General features: G+C 37.5%; 1 protein-coding gene across 1 annotated transcript in view; it reads left to right on the top strand.

Moving 5' to 3' along the window:
• Positions 1-342: 342 nt before the first annotated feature.
• SLC17A6 (solute carrier family 17 member 6) overlaps positions 343-21,340 on the top strand; it is a 39,789-nt gene continuing 18,791 nt past the window's right edge. Inside the window, exons 1-4 of the mRNA XM_075838103.1 lie at positions 343-1,102; positions 2,522-2,774; positions 3,261-3,379; positions 19,681-19,795. Coding sequence (XP_075694218.1) covers positions 1,017-1,102; positions 2,522-2,774; positions 3,261-3,379; positions 19,681-19,795 — 573 coding nt within the window. The 5' untranslated portion in view covers positions 343-1,016. The remainder of the gene's footprint in view (positions 1,103-2,521; positions 2,775-3,260; positions 3,380-19,680; positions 19,796-21,340) is intronic.

The following is a 21,340-nucleotide window of genomic DNA, read 5'->3' as shown; positions in this document are numbered from 1 at the left end:
ATCCATAGAAATTAATGGGGCCGCAATTCTCCCGTGGATTTTCGGGGGAATTGCGGCCGCAAAATCACGATCGTGTGCATGGGGCCTAAATTAGTTTAAGAATGGCGTTCTCACACTAGTCTTCATATATTCCCCACTGTGTTAAAAAAAAGAAACTTTTATTTTTTTCAAAAATTTTTTTTAATTTCAAAAATAAAAAAATGGATATGGAAAAAAAATTGCATGAGATCACAATAGACTCCTGAAGGGAATGGAAAATGAAATGTAGTATTTTGAATCATCTAAGAGTGAGGACTTTCCGTTCTCTGTGATCCTGGGTTGGAGCGATGACATCTTCCTTTTGGTTTCCATAGCATCCACACTGGAGAGACTGAGAATGAATTCTGCACAGGGCGATCCGCCCAATTCCCTTGGAAAGTTAGCAGTGGAGACGAGAGGAGGCTCTTCCTTTCCACTGGACCTGTCCGTGGTGCTGAAAGGAGTTAAAGGGCAGCGTGTTGAAGATCTTCTCCGCCTCAACCGTCTTTAAGAACATTTCCTAAGATTCGGTCGGAGGGACTCAGGCTGACAGTCCAATATTTTAAAGTCTTACAATTCATGTCAAGAAAATAAATGCTATTTATTGCAATGATGGGATTTTATATCTTTGACGTCATTTTTGGTCTATGGTGAAATGCAACGTCTTCTACGACAACTTTCCATCTCCGCCGATGAGAATCCGCCGTTTATGGAGACGATTGTAATGTAAAATAGATTTTTTTAAGCCGCCAGAGGACCAAATGCTGCTGTGTTACAACCATGACACTGCCTTCACTTACACTAAGAGGAAGCTCCCCAGCCAGGAACACTTTGTAATCCTCCTCCTCTATCTGTAGGCGAAGCTTTCACTTTTACTTTTTGTAGGATTAGCTTTGGAATCTTTTCGTATCCTGGGATACATACTAGCACTATGACAAGTTGCCATTTTTTGCATTGCACCATTTAACCAGAGGACAAGCAACACACCTGAAGCAATAATGGATACAATAAAACAAAGGGTCTTAGCGCCTGGAAAAGAAGGGCTGAAGAATTTTGCCGGAAAATCCCTTGGTCAGCTACACAGGTATCAATATTTTAAATCAAAATGTAATATTTTATTTTTTGAATATGTGTAATCTTTTTTTTTTTTGGATAGTCGTCTAGAGGGTCAATCGGTACATTAAAATATCTACCGTCAATATGATGAATATTGATAAGTTGTATATGTGCTTGGTCGCTGCCATATTCCCTGCTCATTAATTATCGGATAGTTTAAAATTTAATTTCAATTTTAGAATTGAAATATTACTAAAATCAGAAACCTGTAAGGGTGGAGACACACATGTAATTAATGGATTCCCAAGTGAAATCTGCCAAAGCTGCTGAATAAATAAATATTTAATAAGTACGCAGGTCGACTTTCAGCAGAGACACAAATCAGACATTTTCTTCCATTCTCCTATTTTTTTTTAAATTTGTGAATTTTTTTTTTTTTTTTTTAGGAATAGTTATATTCTTTTTATACGATTTTGCCACAACGAACATGGTTTTATAATCCTGCTCCCCATCCATTTCTATCTAATTTTGTATTCATTTACAAGTGTCAATACGTGTATAATATAATATTTAATTAAATTTTTTTTTCATTATTTCAGAAAGTAAAATTGGTTTAAAATTTGCAGGAAAAAATAGCTGAATTCATGCGCACATTCTGGTCATCAACTTATATTTTTTTTGTTATTTTTTTTTTTATTTACTAAAATATACTTTTATATTGTTTTTTGCTTCTAGTGGAAAAATGGTTTAGAAACATCTTTCTATAAGACGTTGTCCCATAAATATAATATCGTTTCAAAACATTCAGATCTGCGGTTATATCTTTTCAAAAATGTATGAATTTTCGCTTTTAATTTTTGTTATCCATTTAAAAATATATTAAGTGCATTATTTTCCTGCCTTTTAATAAATCCATAAATAAAATGAAAAAACATCTCACATCAAAACTTTAAATAATGTGCAAATTTTAAATCCATTCCTCTACATTTCTGACATTTATAATGATAAATATAAACTTCACTTTATGTCTTTTTTGTAATGTGTTTTATGCAGAATTATTAGTTGTCAAATAATTTTCTATTTAAGCTTTAAATTGTTTTTTGGGAATTTTTTTAAATGTTTTTGTAAAAAAAAATTAAAAATACATTTTATCTCTACATGAAATATTTATTTAGCCTAATAAAAGTGTGTTTAATCATTTAAGGTGATTGTTTTATTGGGGATTTAGAGCTTTTGCACGCCCGACTCAAATTCGAAACATTTTTCTTCTTCGTTTCTAAGCTTTGCCTTAGAACGTTACAAGAATTTTTGAGTTTGTCAATTTTGAGTTAAACGTGTGTATTTATACATTTTGAGTGAGGATACAAATAATAAAAATGCAAAATAATTGAACAATTTTTTTTAAAAAAATTAGAAAAAAAATTCGTGTTTTGTTCTTCTTTTTAAGGATTTTAGAGAAAAAACCTAAAAACAATGAAAATATTGAATTAACCGAAGATGGCAAACCCCTGCAAGTGTCTGAGAAAAAGCCTCCTATATGTGACTGTACCTGCTTTGGGCTACCCCGGAGATATATCATCGCCATCATGAGTGGGCTGGGGTTCTGCATTTCTTTTGGGATTCGCTGTAATCTGGGAGTGGCCATAGTGGATATGGTAAATAACAGCACCATTCATAGAAATGGAAAAAGTATCAAAGAGGTGAGCAAGTCTAAAACTTCCAGTACTGACCCCCCACCCACCCTCTTGCCCCCAAATACACACCCACCTCCCTTTATGACAGCTTTTTTTGAGATACCATTTTAACCCTTTTACTACCTACATAGTCTGAATTAATTTCACTCTCCATTTCCATTCACACATTTTTTACAACTTAAACTTACATGTGTGTAATGGCTATGAATGAGGATATTAATATACTGTATGTACTATATATATATATTACACACACAGTTAGAATTTTCAATTAGAATTTATATTTAGTCTTAATCTAAAATAAAATAACACCATAGCATTTTCCATCATTTTAAAATGTGTAAGTACTTTCAAATTTGGTGTAATTTAAAATGAAAAAAATAAATTACAATTTTTCCTGCTCCTCCATTTTTATTTATTATAATAAATATTTGATAAAATATATATATATATATGGATATATTTTTTTCTCTTTTTTTTTTTCTTAAACAGCAAGCAAAATTTAATTGGGATCCTGAGACTGTTGGAATGATCCACGGCTCATTCTTTTGGGGTTACATAGTAACACAAATCCCTGGAGGATATATAGCTTCAAGATTAGCTGCTAACAGGTACAGACTATTTCGTAATAATAAATTATTTGTCATTATCCTAAGGGGAAAAAAAATTCCACATTTGAATTGTTTAAAGTATATTTTTGTTTGTTTTGAGAATAAAATATTTTTGTTTGGTAACGTTTTATTTATTGAATTTATTCTGTAGTTATGTTTGTTTACAGGGTTTATATAAAAATATACAACTATCCTATGTGTTGCGTTGGAAAAATATTACGGGTCAAAATCATAATTAGTGTTTAAAATTCGAATATAACCGACATGATTTATGAAAAAAAAAGGTTGCATTATTTTAATGGAAATATTTTTTACAAAAATCTAGCCTGTTTGCTTTTAATCTATTTTTAATTCAAAATATTTTCTAAGCAATAGCAGCCCCCCATACGGAGACGGCTACAGATGGTGCTCTCAAAGCCCAGACCTCAGTTTCTATGGCGTTTGGCAGTATTTCAAGGACCAAGGGTGTGATTCCACCTGTTAATTAGATCTGCTGAGGATTGAGGATGTTTTCTACTCTCTGATCCTTTTGTAATAACACGGGTTTTATGTTCAGTGTGAATCGGGAAGAGGAAGAGATTTGTGATGCTGACAATTTGTACAACAAGAACTGTCAATCAGATCCTAAAGAAATTATCACTAGGAGCAAGATTATATGAGGGAAGCAATAAAAAAAAAATGCAAAAATTTCAAAAATTTTTGAAATTATGTTGAAGCAGTGAATGAATATTTTTGAAGGGTTGGTTATTATCTTGCATGGTTCTGGTGCTAAAAGAGTTAACTCATGTTGTTGTGAGCTGTTTTGCATAGTATAAATAATGTATGAATGGAAAGGAAGAGGTCATTGCTTTATGGCTTATGTTGTGAGAGAACCGGTAAATGAATCAAGACCGAACCAATCAATGTCCAGGTGATATTCATCCTTGATACATTGTTGTGTTATGACTATAGAAATATTTTTGTAATAATTCCCTAATGACCCAATAGAACTTTGACATTCTATACCTTCAATATCAAGATGTTATTTTACCAGTCATTTTTGAAAAATAATAATTTTGTTGAATTTTGTTACAAGTCAATTTCCCACTCTCCAAATGTACAGTATAATAATATTTATTTTATACAGTAATAAAAATGATTGTTACAATAGAGCTCATGTGGACACTGGATTGGAAGGAATACTTAAGCAGGTCTATGAATATGTTTGAGAAAATTCGCCCAACCCTAACAAACAAAAATATTTCCAATTCTATCTATTGCCGTCTGCCTGTGATATTTTAGATTCCGATGAGTTTGTCAGGAACAGATTCGTGCCTGTAAACGTGGAGCTGCTTGTTTGCGCTGAATACACTAATGAACAGATACTTCAATGAGATGTGAGAAAATATTTTAATGTCTGACAGATGGGAGAGATTGGAAATGTTTTTGGCTGGATTAAAGTATTGTCCTTAAAATGACCTTGAATTTTTTTTTCTTCTGGAAAACGGTTAAAGAAACATTTTTTGGAAGGAAGAATGATAATAGAAAGTATTAATGTAACAATGTACGTCTTCTGCTGAGATGGAACGTGTAGAAAGATAAAAAAAATACATATGTTTTTAAAAAGCTACTTTTTCAAACCGGAAACTAAGTAAATTATTGTGACTGCCCCCTACAGGCCAAGCTCTATTCTGGTCTATTGGACAATGTATGCAGGGAAATAATGCATAATAAGGAAGAACAAAGCACCAACACTTATGTCTGTATAGGCTTTTTTTTCTAATCATTTTTTTATTAGGTTATTTAATTGTTTTTTATTTTTCTTAAATATTTAATATCATTGGCTAAAAAACATTCTATCTTCCATTATCTATCTATCTATCTATCTATCTATCTATCTATCTATCTATCTATCTATCTATCTATCTATCTATCTATCTATCCTTTATTTGAAAATTATCATATGGACAAATGGCCAATACTTGTGACTTCCAAATGATACTTTTCAGCTACCCTGATGTCTTTCCAGAATTAAACACAGGACATCAGGGCAGTAGAAAACAATTATTAGGAACAATGGCCACCAGTTAATGTTGCAGTATTACAAACAGCCATGACACAGAATTAAGCAACCCAAACTAATTAGATTACATGGGACACAGATGTAATAGCCACGCACCTGCTACTGTGAAGCAGCACATACATCCAAGATTCATTGTCTAATGTGTCCTGAGAAGGATGACTCGACAACCAAACAGCAGAGTCTGTGATGATGTGCAGCATTACACACCGAATAATCAGAAGAAATTATGGTTATTTTATAAAATATAAATCCACAAACTGGAACTACAACGTATTATGTGCTCCTCATACAATGCAATGTCTAATATTTTATACATATAACAGGAAATTCGAAAAAAAAGTCATATGAAGATTTTTCTACTTGTTCCACCCTATATTCTTGAACATTATAGTAGGTTTATACTTGTATATAGGGTCAGTATTATAGTAGTTATATTCTTGTATATAGGGGCATTATTATAGTAGTTATATTCCTGTATATAGGGGGCAGTATTATAGTAGTTATATTCTTGTATATAGGGGCAGTATTAGGGCGGGTTCACACGTGGCGGAATTTCACTTAAATTCCGCTGCGGACACTCCGCAGCGTTAATCCGCAGCGGTGCCGTTTGTCCATTGACTTACACTTTAATTTAGCAGTGTTCGTTTAGACGAGGCGTAAAATTCCGCTGCGGAGCATAGGCTGCGGAGCGGAATTTGATGTCCGCAGCATGCTCTGTCTGTTGCGGAGCAGTGGCGGACTCATGGCGGAATTTCTCCATTGACTTCAATGGAGAGTCAAAATTCCGCAATGAAGTCCGCAGATCTTATGTGTGCTGCGGAGCGTATTGGTTTTGCTACCATGACATTTCTTCATTCTGGCTGGACCTATGTATTTCTAGGTCTACAGCCAGACTGAGGAAGTCAATGGGGCTCCCGTAATGACGGGAGCGTTGCTAGGAGACGTCTGTAAATAGTCACTGTCCAGGGTGCTGAAAGAGTTAAGCGATCGGCAGTAACTGTTTCTGCACCCGGGACAGTGACTACCGATCTCAATATACATGTATCTGTAAAAAAACATATAAGTTCATACTTACCGAGAACTCCCTGCGTCTGTCTCCAGTCCGGCCTCCCAGGATGACGTTTCAGTCTAAGTGACGGCTGCAGCCAATCACAGGCCAAGCACAGGCTGCAGCGGTCACATGGACTGGCGCGTCATCCAGGGAGGTCGGGCTGGATGCCGAAAGAGGGACGCGTCACCAAGACCACGGCCGGTAAGTATGAAATTCTTTTACTTTCACTAGGGAAAGTGCTGTCCCTTCTCTCTATCCTGCACTGATAGGGAGAAGGGAAGCACTTTTCCCGCAGTCCGCAGCAGCTAGTCCGCATCAATTTTCTGCACATTTTGTGCAGATCCGCAGCAGAATCTGCAACGCAGATTCTGTGCGGCATTGATGCGGACAGTTGCGGAGGAAATCCGCCAAGTGTGGTCATGCCCTTATAGTAGTTATATTCTTGTATATAGGAGCAGTATTATAGTAGTTATATTCTTGTATATAGGGGGCAGTATAATAGTAGTTATATTCTTGTATATAGGAGACAGTATTATAGTAGTTATATTCTTGTATATAGGAGCAGTATTATAGTAGTTATATTCTTGTATATAGGAGGATTATTATAGTAGTTATATTCTTGTATATAGGAGCAGTATTATAGTAGTTATATTCTTGTATATAAGAGCAGTATTATAGTAGTTATATTCTTGTATATAGGGGGCAGTATTATGGTAGTTATATTCTTGTATATAGGGGGCAGTATTATGGTAGTTATATTCTTGTATATAGGGGGCAGTATTATAGTAGTTATATTCGTGTACATAGGGGCAGTATTATAGTAGTTATATTCTTGTACATAGGGAGCAGTATTATAGTAGTTATATTCTTGTATATAGGGGGCAGTATTATAGTAGTTACATTCTTGTATATAGGAGTAGTATTATAGTAGTTATATTCTTGTATATAGGGGGCAGTATTATAGTAGTTATATTCTTGTATATAGGGGGCAGTATTATGGTAGTTATATTCTTGTATATATAGGGAGCAGTATTATAGTAGTTATATTCTTGTATATAGGGGGCAGTATTATAGTAGTTATATTCCTGTATATAGGGAGCAGTATTATAGTAGTTATATTCTTGTATATAGGGGGCAGTATTATAGTAGTTACATTCTTGTATATAGGAGCAGTATTATAGTAGTTATATTCTTGTATATAGGGGGCAGTATTATAGTAGTTATATTCTTGTATATAGGGGGCAGTATTATGGTAGTTATATTCTTGTATATAGGGGGCAGTATTATAGTAGTTATATTCTTGTATATAGGGGCAGTATTATAGTAGTTATATTCTTGTATATAGGGGGCAGTATTATAGTAGTTATATTCTTGTATATAGGAGCAGTATTATAGTAGTTATATTCTTGTATATAGGAGCAGTATTATAGTAGTTATATCTTGTATATAGGAGCAGTATTATAGTAGTTATATTCTTGTATATAGGAGCAGTATTATAGTAGTTATATTCTTGTATACAGGGGGCAGTATTATAGTAGTTATATTCTTGTATATAGGGAGCAGTTTTATAGTATTTATATTCTTGTATATAGGAGCAGTATTTTAGTCATTATATTCTTGTATATAGGGGCAGTATTATAGTAGTTATATTCTTGTATATAGGAGCAGTATTACAGTAGTTATATTCTTGTATATAGGGGGCAGTATTATAGTAGTTATATTCTTGTATATAGGGGCAGTATTATAGTAGTTATATTCTTGTATATAGGGGCAGTATTATAGTAGTTATATTCTTGTATATAGGGGCAGTATTATAGTAGTTATATTCTTGTATATTGGGGCAGTATTATAGTAGTTATTATCTTGTATATAGGGGCAGTATTATAGTCGTTACATTCTTGTATATAGGAGCAGTATTATAGTAGTTAAATTCTTGTATATAGGGGCAGTATTATAGTAGTTATATTCTTGTATATAGGGGGCAGTATTATAGTAGTTATATTCTTGTATATAGGGGGCAGTATTATAGTAGTTATATTCTTGTATATAGGAGGCAGTATTATAGTAGTTATATTCTTGTATATATGGGGCAGTATTATAGTAGTTATATTCATGTATATAGGGGCAGTATTATAGTAGTTATTATCTTGTATATAGGGGCAGTATTATAGTCGTTACATTCTTGTATATAGGAGCAGTATTATTGTAGTTATATTCTTGTATATAGGGAGCAGTATTATAGTAGTTATATTCTTGTATATAGGAGCAGTATTTTAGTCATTATATTCTTGTATATAGGGGCAGTATTATAGTAGTTCTATTCTTGTATATAGGAGCAGTATTATAGTAGTTATATTCTTGTATATAGGGGGCAGTATTATAGTAGTTATATTCTTGTATATAGGGGCAGTATTATAGTAGTTATATTCTTGAACATAGGGGGCAGTAATCTAGTAATTATATTCTTGTATATAGCGGCAGTATTATAGTAGTTATATTCTTGTATATAGGAGCAGTGTTGTAGTAGTTATATTCTTGTATATACGGGCAGTGTTATAGTAGTTATATTCTTGTATATAGGAGCAGTATTATAGTAGTTATATTCTTCTATATAGGGGGCGCAGTATTATAGTAGTTATATTCTTGTATATACGGGCAGTGTTATAGTAGTTATATTCTTGTATATAGGAGCAGTATTATAGTAGTTATATTCTTGTATATGGGGAGCAGTATTATAGTAGTTATATTCTTGTATATAGGGGCAATATTATAGTAGGTATATTCTTGTATATAGGGGGTAGTATTATAGTAGTTATATTCTTGTATATAGGGGCAGTATTATAGTAGTTATATTCATGTATATATGGGGCAGTATTATAGTAGCTTTATTCATGTATATAGGGGCAGTATTATAGTAGTTATTATCTTGTATATAGGGGCAGTATTATAGTCGTTACATTCTTGTATATAGGGAGCAGTATTTTAGTCATTATATTCTTGTATATAGGGGCAGTATTATAGTAGTTATATTCTTGTATATAGGAGCAGTATTATAGTAGTTATATTCTTGTATATAGGGGGCAGTATTATAGTAGTTATATTCTTGTATATAGGGGCAGTATTATAGTAGTTATATTCTTGAACATAGGGGGCAGTAATCTAGTAATTATATTCTTGTATATAGCGGCAGTATTATAGTAGTTATATTCTTGTATATAGGAGCAGTGTTGTAGTAGTTATATTCTTGTATATAGGAGCAGTATTATAGTAGTTATATTCTTCTATATAGGGGGCGCAGTATTATAGTAGTTATATTCTTGTATATACGGGCAGTGTTATAGTAGTTATATTCTTGTATATAGGAGCAGTATTATAGTAGTTATATTCTTGTATATGGGGAGCAGTATTATAGTAGTTATATTCTTGTATATAGGGGCAATATTATAGTAGGTATATTCTTGTATATAGGGGGTAGTATTATAGTAGTTATATGCTTGTATATAGGGGCAGTATTATAGTAGTTATATTCTTGTATATAGGGAGCAGTATTATAGCAGTTATATTCTTCTATATAGGAGCAGTATTATAGTAGTTATATTCTTCTATATAGGGGGCAGTATTATAGTAGTTATATTCTTGTATATAGGGGCAGTATTATAGTAGTTATATTCTTGTACATAGTAGTATTATAGTAGTTATATTCTTCTATATAGGGGGCAGTATTATAGTAGTTATATTCTTGTATATAGGAGCAGTATTATAGTAGTTATATTCCTGTATATAGGAGCAGTATTATAGTAGTTATTGTTGTATAAACGGGGCAGTATTATAGTAGTTATATTCTTGTATATAGGGGGCAGTATCATAGTAGTTATATTCTTGTATATAGGGGGCAGTATCATAGTAGTTATATTCTTGTATATAGGGGGCAGTATTATAGTAGTTATATTCTTGTATATAGGGGGCAGTATTATAGTAGTTATATTCTTGTGTATAGGGGGCAGTATTATAGTAGTTATATTCTTGTATATAGGGAGCAGTATTATAGTAGTTATATTCTTGTGTATAGGGGGCAGTATTATAGTAGTTATATTCTTGTATATAGGGGCAGTATTATAGTAGTTATATTCCTGTATATAGGGGACAGTATTATAGTAGTTATATTCTTGTATATAGGAAGTAATATTATAGTAGTTATATTCTTGTATATAGGGGCAGTATTATAGTAGTTATATTCTTGTATATAGGGGGCAGTATTATAGTAGTTATATTCTTGTATATAGGGGCAGTATTATAGTAGTTATATTCTTGTATATAGGGGGCAGTATTATAGTAGTTATATCTTGTATATGGGGGCAGTATTATAGTAGCTATATTCTTGTATATAGGAGCAGTATTATAGTAGTTATATCTTGTATATAGGAGCAGTATTATAGTAGTTCTAGTCTTGTATATAGGGGGCAGTATTATAGTAGTTCTGTTCTTGTATATAGGAGCAGCCTTATAGTAGTTATATTCTTGTATATAGGAGCAGTATTATAGTAGTTATATTCTTGTATATAGGAGCAGTATTATAGTAGTTATATTCTTGTATATAGGGGCAGTAGTATAGTAGTTATATTCTTGTATATAGGGGCAGTATTATAGTAGTTATATTCTTGTATATAGGGGCAGTATTATAGTAGTTATATTCTTGTATATAGGGACAGTATTATAGTAGTTATATTCTTGTATATAGGGCAGTATTATAGTAGTTATATTCTTGTATATAGGAGGCAGTATTATAATAGTTATATTCTTGTATATAGGAGGCAGTATTATAGTAGTTATATTCTTGTATATAGGGGCAGTATTATAGTAGTTATATTCTTGTATATAGGGGCAGTATTATAGTAGTTATATTCTTGTATATAGGGGCAGTATTATAGTAGTTATATTCTTGTATATATGGGCAGTATTATAGTAGTTATATTTGTGTATATTCTTTGTATTTTTTAGCGTTTAATTATATAATGAAGGCAAATTGATCAGCAATGAGATGTTACATTGAATTTAATGCATCTCAGAGCTAAATAATCCTCACTGAGGTCGATCAATGAACATGCTTACTTGAATGGGTTTTCCTCAAGCTGCAGTGATCATGAAGAGACCAGGGCTTTGTTCTTCACCATTTTAAAAGGGGGTGAAGGCGCATCCCGTGTCGGTCCACATGACAGCCCTAATCCTCATTCAGCACTTGCTACTTACCATATGCTCCTTGGAAGGGCCTTTGTCTTCCTCTAGTAATAAAGACATTTGCCTGTTTTAATGAATCACAGGGGATTCAGTTCAATATAAGTGAGCCTCAGATGTGCACTAATAATGAATAAAAGCAGATTTTTAATTTATTTTTATTTTTTTATTAGATTGAAAGGTGAAAAGAACCTACTATAGAATATTAATGTTCCTGGGGCAGCTTCTAATGTGGCTTCATCAGGCCCGCTGCCATATAAGACGTCTTCTGTGTTACTAAAAATCCCTGACACACGTCTTCATTTAAAACAACCATCTTTGTAAATCTAAAAAGCCAACACTCCAGAGTGTCTAAAATAAAGTTTGCCTATGCTAATCTGACCATTCCCAGCGTGCACCACTCTAGTTATTTTTATATTCCATTAAAAAAAAATTTAGTTTTGGGATACAATAAAAAAATTATAATTCTACAAAAAAAATATTTATTAAAAATAAATGATGGAGCTATTTTATATATATATATATTAAAGTATGCAACATAGGGAATACAAAATATTAATAATTATTATTAATAAAGAATTTGATTATTATTATTATTGTTATAGGGTATGATACAAAAGTAATATAAACAATAGAATATATATATTTTCACACTGCCATCTTGTGGACTAATCTACATAGAATCAGTTGGGTCAGTTTTCTAGTAACATACCCCAATTTTGTCCAATTATTTCTATGAATGAGCTGAGTACATGTATGTGTGCTATAGAAGTAATGCCATACGGTCTGCATCCTATCGTTTCTAATACAGATTCGTCTTAGATTAGGTGTATGCAGTCCATAAAATCAGTAAAGCACCCTAAAAACCATTCATGTGTGGGGTTGCATTTCATCCAAGGGAGTGGGCTCAAATCTTTGCCTAAGAACAATACCATGAATAAAGAATGGTATCTAAGCATCCTCCAAGAGCAACTTCTACCAACCATCCAGGAGCAACTTCCCCCAACCATCCAGGAGCAACTTCTCCCAACCACCCAGGAGCAACTTCTCCCAACCATCCAGGAGCAACTTCTCCCAACCACCCAGGAGCAGCTTCTCCCAACCACCCAGGAGCAACTTCTCCCAAACACCCAGGAGCAACTTCTCCCAACCACACAGGAGCAACTTCTCCAACCACCCAGGAGCAACTTCTCCCAACCACACTGGAGCAACTTCTCCCAACCATCCAGGAGCAACTTCTCCCAACCACCCAGGAGCAACTTCTCCCAACCGTCCAGGAGCAACTTCCCCCAACCATCCAGGAGCAACTTCTCCCAACCACCCAGGAGCAACTTCTCCCAACCATCCAGGAGCAACTTCTCCCAACCACCCAGGAGCAGCTTCTCCACCATCCAGGAGCAACTTCTCCCAACCACCCAGGAGCAACTTCTCCCAAACACCCAGGAGCAACTTCTCCCAACCACACAGGAGCAACTTCTCCAACCACCCAGGACCAACTTCTCCCAACCACACAGGAGCAACTTCTCCCAACCACGCAGGAGCAACTTCTCCCAACCACCCAGGAGCAACTTCTCCCAACCGTCCAGGAGCAACTTCTCCCAACCGCCCAGGAGCAACTTCTCCCAACCGCCCAGGAGCAACTTCTCCCAACCACCCAGGAGCAACTTCTCCCAACCATCCAGGAGCAACTTCTCCCAACCACCCAGGAGCAACTTCTCCCAACCACCCAGGAGCAACTTCTCTCAACCACCCAGGAGCAACTTCTCCCAACCATCCAGGAGCAACTTCTCCCAACCACCCAGGAGCAACTTCTCCCAACCATCCAGGAGCAACTTCTCCCAACCACCCAGGAGCAAATTCTCCCAAACACCCAGGAGCAACTTCTCCCAACCACACAGGAGCAACTTCTCCAACCACCCAGGAGCAACTTCTCCCAACCACACAGGAGCAACTTCTCCCAACCATCCAGGAGCAACTTCTCCCAACCACCCAGGAGCAACTTCTCCCAACCGCCCAGGAGCAACTTCTCCCAACCGCCCAGGAGCAACTTCTCCCAACCATCCAGGAGCAACTTCTCCCAACCACCCAGGAGCAACTTCTCCCAACCACCCAGGAGCAACTTCTCCCAACCACCCAGGAGCAACTTCTCCCAACCGCCCAAGAGCAACTTCTCCCAACCGTCCAGGAGCAACTTCTCCCAACCGCCCAGGAGCAACTTCGCCCAACCGCCCAGGAGCAACTTCTCCCAACCATCCAGGAGCAACTTCCCCCAACCACCCAGGAGCAACTTCTCCCAACCATCCAGCAGCAACTTCTCCCAACCATCCAGGAGCAATTTGGTGATGAATAATGCTATTTCCAGCATGATGAACCATGTCAGAAGGCAAAAGTGAGAACTAAGGCCCGAAAATGCCTCCCATTGATTTCAATGGGAGGCGTCGGCGTCTTTTTCCCGCGAGCAGTAAAACTGCCTCGCGGAAAAAAGAAGCGACATGCCCTATCTTCGGGCGCTTCCGCCTCTGACCTCCCATTGACTTCAATGGGAGGCAGAGAAATCGTATTTCACGCTGTTTTATGCCCGCGGCGCTCAATGGCCGCGGGCGAAAAACGACACGTAAAACTCCGCGAAAACCGGCGTGCAGGGAGAGGAATATCTGCCTCAAACTTCCAAACGGAATTTTGAGGCAGATATTCCTCCTGCAAAATACCCCGTGTGAACATAGCCTAAGGGGCTCGGTGAACAAAACTTTGACATTTTGGGTTCATGGCCAGAAAACTCCCCAGATCTCAATCACATTGAGACCCTGTGGTCACTCCTCGAAAAGTGGGTGGACAAAAAAAAAACACAGAAATTGTGATAGACTCCAAGCACTGATTAGGTAAGAATTGGTCATCAGTCATGATTTGGCCCTGAAGCTGACATCCAGCATGGCAGAGCGAATTGCTGAAGTCTTGAAAAAGAAGGGTCAACACTAAATATTGAGTCTTTGCATAAACTTGATGTATTTGTCAATAAAAGTTTAAAAACGTATGAAATGTTTATAATTGTACTTCAGTAACCAGAGAAACATCCGACTAAAAGATCGAAAAACCCTGACGCAGAAAACTTTGTGAAAACCAAAATCTGTGTTGGTCTCCAAACTGTTCCCAGATGTGTTATCTGTGGTGACCCGGCTCTAACAAGTGGTACAGAAAGTTGGTGTAGACGTAATCCGTTAAAGGGGTTTTCCACCTTCTGACAACTGATGACCACCGGACAGGTATCAGAATCGATCTCTCCATAGGTGGCACTTTGGGAAAGGGGGAGCTGCCCAGGAGGACAACATGGGGATTAGAACCCACATTGTAGAGAAGTGATTACTGCACTCAACTTGGATCACGCAAGCTGTGAGCTAGCTGCATGGCCGCCTTTGAAGGACACATTTTTCACCTCTTTTAAAAACGGGTAATCGGACCTTCAACAAGTAAAACCTTGGATGACATTGGGACAGTACAGTACAGTACAGTACAGTAGTTTGGGGGTTAACTGTGTTTAAGGCTGGAGATCCTGGAGATAGAACTCACACCCAGAATTTCTTAGCAGAGATCTTTACCAGTGCGCTACCTCTGCTTTCGACTGTTAGCAGCAAATTCTTCCAAAGACGACACGTTCTTATTCCTGCTGGATGTGACGTTTACATTTGGTCTTATGGGGACAATAAGAAAGCTCAGAGATAAGCATGAGCTGGCGGTCTGGTACTTAAGCAGTGTCTTCTGTGTGGACCCTGGTTCATATCCTGAAGTGTGGCCCTGTCTGAGAGGAGACCTCGCTGGGTGGAGGCGGTGTAGTGAGGAGGTTGCTGCATAAGAAAGTTACTTATGCGGCTGAGCCAGTTCTCTTTTACAGAACATTATTGCAGATTTCAGCAATGTACTCATCACTCAATCAAGTATCACGTTCCGTCACCCCGTAGGTGTTGCTCTATGGGGAAGGGGGAAAGCTGAATGTTGAGCACATAAGATGGGGGCTCGCTGCTCCACCGGAACGCATCTCCACCTCATAAAAAAGTGCGGTAATCTGACATTCAACCGAAATCACTTTGGACCGAATCGACCGATGTGCGCTGTGACTGGGCGGCTTAGGGTCAGGCCCGGTTTTAGACAGTGTGCTGGCTACTGGGGCTTGTGTGCCAGGGCTGCTTTTTTGTCTCAGTCCAGCCCTGTATATATATATAATTTTTTATTTTTTTCTACATTCACAGCTCTGTCCAATGCAATTAGATATAGAATAGTGTAGACACAATACATAGAATAGAGGTCTCCTACGTGACCACCTGTAGACTTGTATGTCCTACACAATGCGGTGGGTTTTCATTTTCAAGCATTGTACATAACATTCTTATCACACCCCGACTTCCGTGAAATAAGTGATTACTATTAGAATTGCCAGATTATAGATCCCCGGTTAAAGGGAATTTTACCGTAATGAGTGGACATCAATCCTAATTTTGGCCGTGTCTGCTGTATTGTTACCTGGTGCAAAGCAGTAGACCTCACAAGCTGCTAGATCAGGATGGGACTAGACTCGATCACCTCGGACTGGAGAGCAATGCACCTAAAGATCATGTGTCTTCGGTTGTAGACTCCATACTGAGTGGATCCATCTCTGGAAGCCACCTCAACACAAGGTTCATTGGGTTTCCATGGCTGAGCAGCTGCACATAAGTCTGAGGTCTCCATGTGTATGGTATAAAGCCACCACCATGGCACTCTTGGCATTGAAATTGTGCTGAACTATCTGGATGGTTGCATTTAGGCTCTGGCGATTAGGAGAAGACTTCTTAAATGAGTTCCAACTGTTAAGTTTGATGGAGGAGCAATCAAAGTCTGAGGCTTTTTTTCGTGGTCTTGGACCCTTCGGTCCAGTGAAGGGACATCTTTTTGCTCCATCTTACTGGAAAACTTTGAGCTCCTTATTCTTTTTAGCCCTACAAACCCCGTTGACAAAGTGAGGTCCCTAAAAAAAAAATTAAGAAAGTTGTAGAAGATCTTGGTTGACCTTCAAATTATGGACCTCGACTTTACTGAAAACTATGGATGAATTGGAACGGTTATTGCAATCGTGGCACGGTCACTCAATGAAGGCATCAATGTCACTTCTTCTTCTTCGGCTCAATGGACGGGCCATGTAACAAAGTCTGGTGGAAAGTCTTCCGAGAATGGTGGAGGATCTATACTAGAAAGGATGGGGGATCCATAATAACAACCATGATTTTGGATGAGTTGAACAACAAGCAATTATAGATGAGAGGATCTATATACTTCTGACTACATCGTTTGTGGATGTGTATCGGTTGGTAAGTCTGTGCTCTGGTGGCAAGTATAGAAATATGAGAAGAATCTGAAGGAACAGAAGAAGAAAAGGTGAAAGTCGTAGAGATGGAGTTCGATAACCCATGGGTGGTAGTGAAGACTTCTATTGATCAAATTGCTACCCATTTCGGGGACGGACTACCCAAATAATGTTGTTCAGGTTCAGAAAATCGTGGCTGTTTTTTCCAAAACCAGTACCACACCTGTCCACTAGTTGTGTCTGATATTGCAAACATTGAAGTTGATGGTGCTGAGCTGCAATACCACAAACAACCTGTAGAAAGTTGTGGCACTGCGGTTGGAAAAAGGAAGCCATGTTTTTTTCTGACAACCCCTTTAAGGTAACAACATAAAGACGGGACAAATAAGGGATGGGTCGTTTCCAGGTGGCATTTGACATGCCACAAACCAAGGTTACAAACTGGGGTCATGATGGGCCTCCTCGAACAATACTACAATTTTCATTACATGATATACGACCCGGTGTACAGGTGTTGAGGTGCAGTCAGGTAAATAGGCTATAGTCTATATTTATTCCACCCTGACATATGGGCGTATATATCAGTGGCCCCCGAGGATATGATGTCAGTGAGTCACTCGCTTACGCTGGCCCGGTGGGGCGGAGAGGTGCACAGGTGGTGGATGATGTAATCCTTGGCAATACATAGAACATCTTGTCCTGTTATTCCCAGTGTTGGTTCTCGGCCTTACCAGTGATGTAGCAGTGCCGAGAAATAATTTAGAATATTAGAGATTGAGGTGTGACGCTGTATCACGCCCAGAATAGGGTCACCCCAAATCTGGTCATGGTTTTAATAGCAAAAAAAACAACACAAAGTGTATCTCCACCCACAACATTGAGCGATCCGCAGCATCTTATCTGCAGCTCGGGTCTCCGTCTATAGTCTGGCAACTAATGTAAGTGCCAGTTGTCCGTTCCCTTCCCCCGCTCTGAAGGGAGGGGTATCCACCCAAGCTAGAAAATATTTGCGATTGACACTACGGACTAATGACCGGTCTGTAGGTGGGTAAAAATTTAAAGGGTCAGTAAACCTAAAGTTTATCTCTTTCTCTATCCACATTGGTTGTGCAGTTTAATGCAATCCATTGTTTTCTGTTATCAGCCAGCAGTGGAGAGACTGACTTTAGAATTGTCAATGGGATGATGGACAAAGAGTTCATAAAACTACTTGTCCCATGATAAAAGCCTGACTACAATTCTCTACAGTGCCACCGCAGGGGAAATTAAGCATTACATGGTGCCCATTGATACAATGGGTTGTTCTTGTAATGTACAGACAAGTCGGGTCCTCCAGAGTGAGAGACGTTCTTTTATCCGTTTTCTGCTCTGGCTAATAAGTGAGGGTCCTGAATGGGGGGACAGTGAGATAAGGTTGTATTTTGCTCCTTTATACTTTCTTGAAGGTTTCCAGCTCTCGTGTATAATCGATAGTGTGCGGCGTGCATAACGTGTGCGCAAATATAACAGAGACTGATATAATACTAGAATAGCAAGAAGAGGGAAAGGATCTGACTACACAGGGTTTGTTTGTCGTCTGTAGTCATGGAAACACATTGGTCAACATTGGAGCTGTATACACAAAAAAAAAAGAAGAAAAAAAAAAAAAGTTAAGGCCCCAAGATGGAGGAGGCCCTGAGACAATTGCTCAATTTGCCCTTTCAATAGTCAAGCTTTTTAGATGATACCTTTTTTTGTTTTCTGTTTTATCCCATGATGCAATACTTCTAACTGGGTGAAACGTAAAGAGGTTGTCGAGAATTAGAAAAACATGGATACTTTCTTTCAAAAACAGCGCCACACCTGTCCAGGCGTTATTTCAGGTATTGCATCTCCATTCTATTAAAGTAAATAGGACTAAGATACAATACCACACACAACCAGTGGACAGGTGGGGCGCTGTTTTTAGTAGACAGGAACTACACAGTCGGGACGGCGCATGTGCAGTGAGCGCACAATAACACAGTGGCCATCTTACTAAGGGGCAATTTAGTAGAAATCGCTATTTTGATCAGGGCAATGCATATAGACATGAAAAGTCAATAGGGGCAATGTAGGGGAGCAACCATATAAACCCTGGACTAATACCAGACCAATGTATCTACAGAAATAAAGCACCTTATTGATCACTGCCCGCCCGTCTACTGCTGTCCGTGCTGCCCACGGCGGTTACTCCGGATATTATCTACTGGTCATAAGGTCATTGGACTGTGCATATTTTCCTAATCCTGTACAACCCTTTTTAATGGTTACATGACTGTGTAGCTGCCGTTTTAATTCGATGTAGGTAAATGGAAACAAGTGGGTGGAGTTTGATCTATCTTTGCAGCGTGGGAAAATAGTTGTCAATTCAGATAATAGATAAAAGTTGCTAACATGTAGAAACCATACTGTAACAGTAAATCCTGAGAGCACATACAGACACTGCGTGATGGCTGTTTTTTTATTTATTTTTTTGGACTGGAGTTTTCCTTTAAGTTAACCCGTTAATGCTTTCTTATGCCTGCCCGCTTTTGTGAGTGATATATTGAATGGATTCCACATTGGCTTTGCTTCCAGTAATTGTTTTTGCTCTTGAATTGCAGGGTGTTTGGTGCGGCCATAGTGCTCACCTCCACTTTGAACATGCTTATTCCGTCCGCGGCCAGAGTGCATTATGGGTGTGTGATCTGCGTAAGGATTCTACAAGGGCTTGTGGAGGTATTGATTTTATGACTCACTACAGATTAATCTGTCAGGTTGGGAATTATTCTATAAGCGTGGGAGGAATCCGAAAATGTTCTATAAAATGTCTTTGATGAAATAACTAACAGTCCAAGTGTCCACCAGCGACAGAGCAGCTCCAGCCCGTACCGCTATATAGTGAATCACGGAAAGAACATTTCAGCAAAATTCTTTAAAGGAACACTCCAGACTAAACTGCTTCCTTGTTTTATGCCTAGTGCAGGGCCTGAGGGGGCGGGGCATGACCAGGATGGTCTCTGATGTTTTGTGAGTGTGTCATGCTCCGCCCCCTCAGGCTCTGCACTAGACATAAAACAATAAAGCCGTTTTTCCGGACTGTTTCTTTAATTGCTCGGCCGGCTCCCGATGTCAGTAAGAGTTCATAAAGCCGGGCCCTGGTTTTAAAGGAATTGCCTGAAATTTGAATATGTAAAACCTGACAGACATAAAAAAAATATTTGAACATACTTATGGCTAGAATTCTCCTTCAGTGCTGCATGCCGCCAGTTTCCGTTGAGCCACAGAGATGCAACGCCCCGCGGCAGCCATTGAACGAGGTCGCTATATGATATTTTGGATACGATATTACTATGACCGGTGACGAGCGGCAGCACGGGACAGAAGGAGAATTCTAAGGATCGGAAAATAAATAAATTCTACACAAAAATTTATATTTTTTTATAGATTACAGATCACAATGCCTAAAAATTCAGGGGTGACTGCAGGTAACGAAGTTATCCCCCCTCCCCCTATGTCACATTCTAAGAGATCCAGGAAGCTGAGATATAAGGGGCTGTTTGCAGGATTCTCACACTGTAGAGCGGCTTTACCTGTCTGTGTGGGTGACATGGAGGGGACACTGCACATCGGTGACTTTCTTCTCCATTCTAATAAAATAATCTAAACCAAGAAATAAAAATAGACAAACAGCTCCCCATATCTCAACTTCCTGGATCCCTGTAAATATGGAGAATGCGGCATGTTGGACTCGCTGCAGTTACTCCTGAAATAGAACGAACCCTTTTAAAAACCACTCATTACGTTACATTTAAATTGTAATTTATTATATGAGATTGTGTTATATTACATTACGATATTATATATTACATTACGATTTTACATTACATTACATTACGATATTATATATTAAATTACACTAACATATTACATTACACTACGATATTATATATTACATTACATTACGATATATATTACATTACATTACGATATTATATATTACATTACATTACGATATTATATATTACATTACATTACGATATTATATATTAAATTAAATTACGATATTATATTACATTACACTACGATATTATATATTACATTACATTACGATATTATATATTACATTACACTACGATATTATACATAATATTACAATATTATATTACACTACGATGTAATATAATATCGTAGTGTAATGTAATATATAATATCGTAGTGTAATGTAATATAATATCGTAATGTAATGTAATATATAATATCGTAGTGTAATGTAATATAATA

Source organism: Rhinoderma darwinii, chromosome 9 (assembly GCF_050947455.1).
Source record: "Rhinoderma darwinii isolate aRhiDar2 chromosome 9, aRhiDar2.hap1, whole genome shotgun sequence".
NCBI lineage: Eukaryota > Metazoa > Chordata > Amphibia > Anura > Rhinodermatidae > Rhinoderma > Rhinoderma darwinii.
Note: the sequence above shows the minus strand (reverse complement) of the source record. Positions and strands in the feature narration are given on the sequence as shown.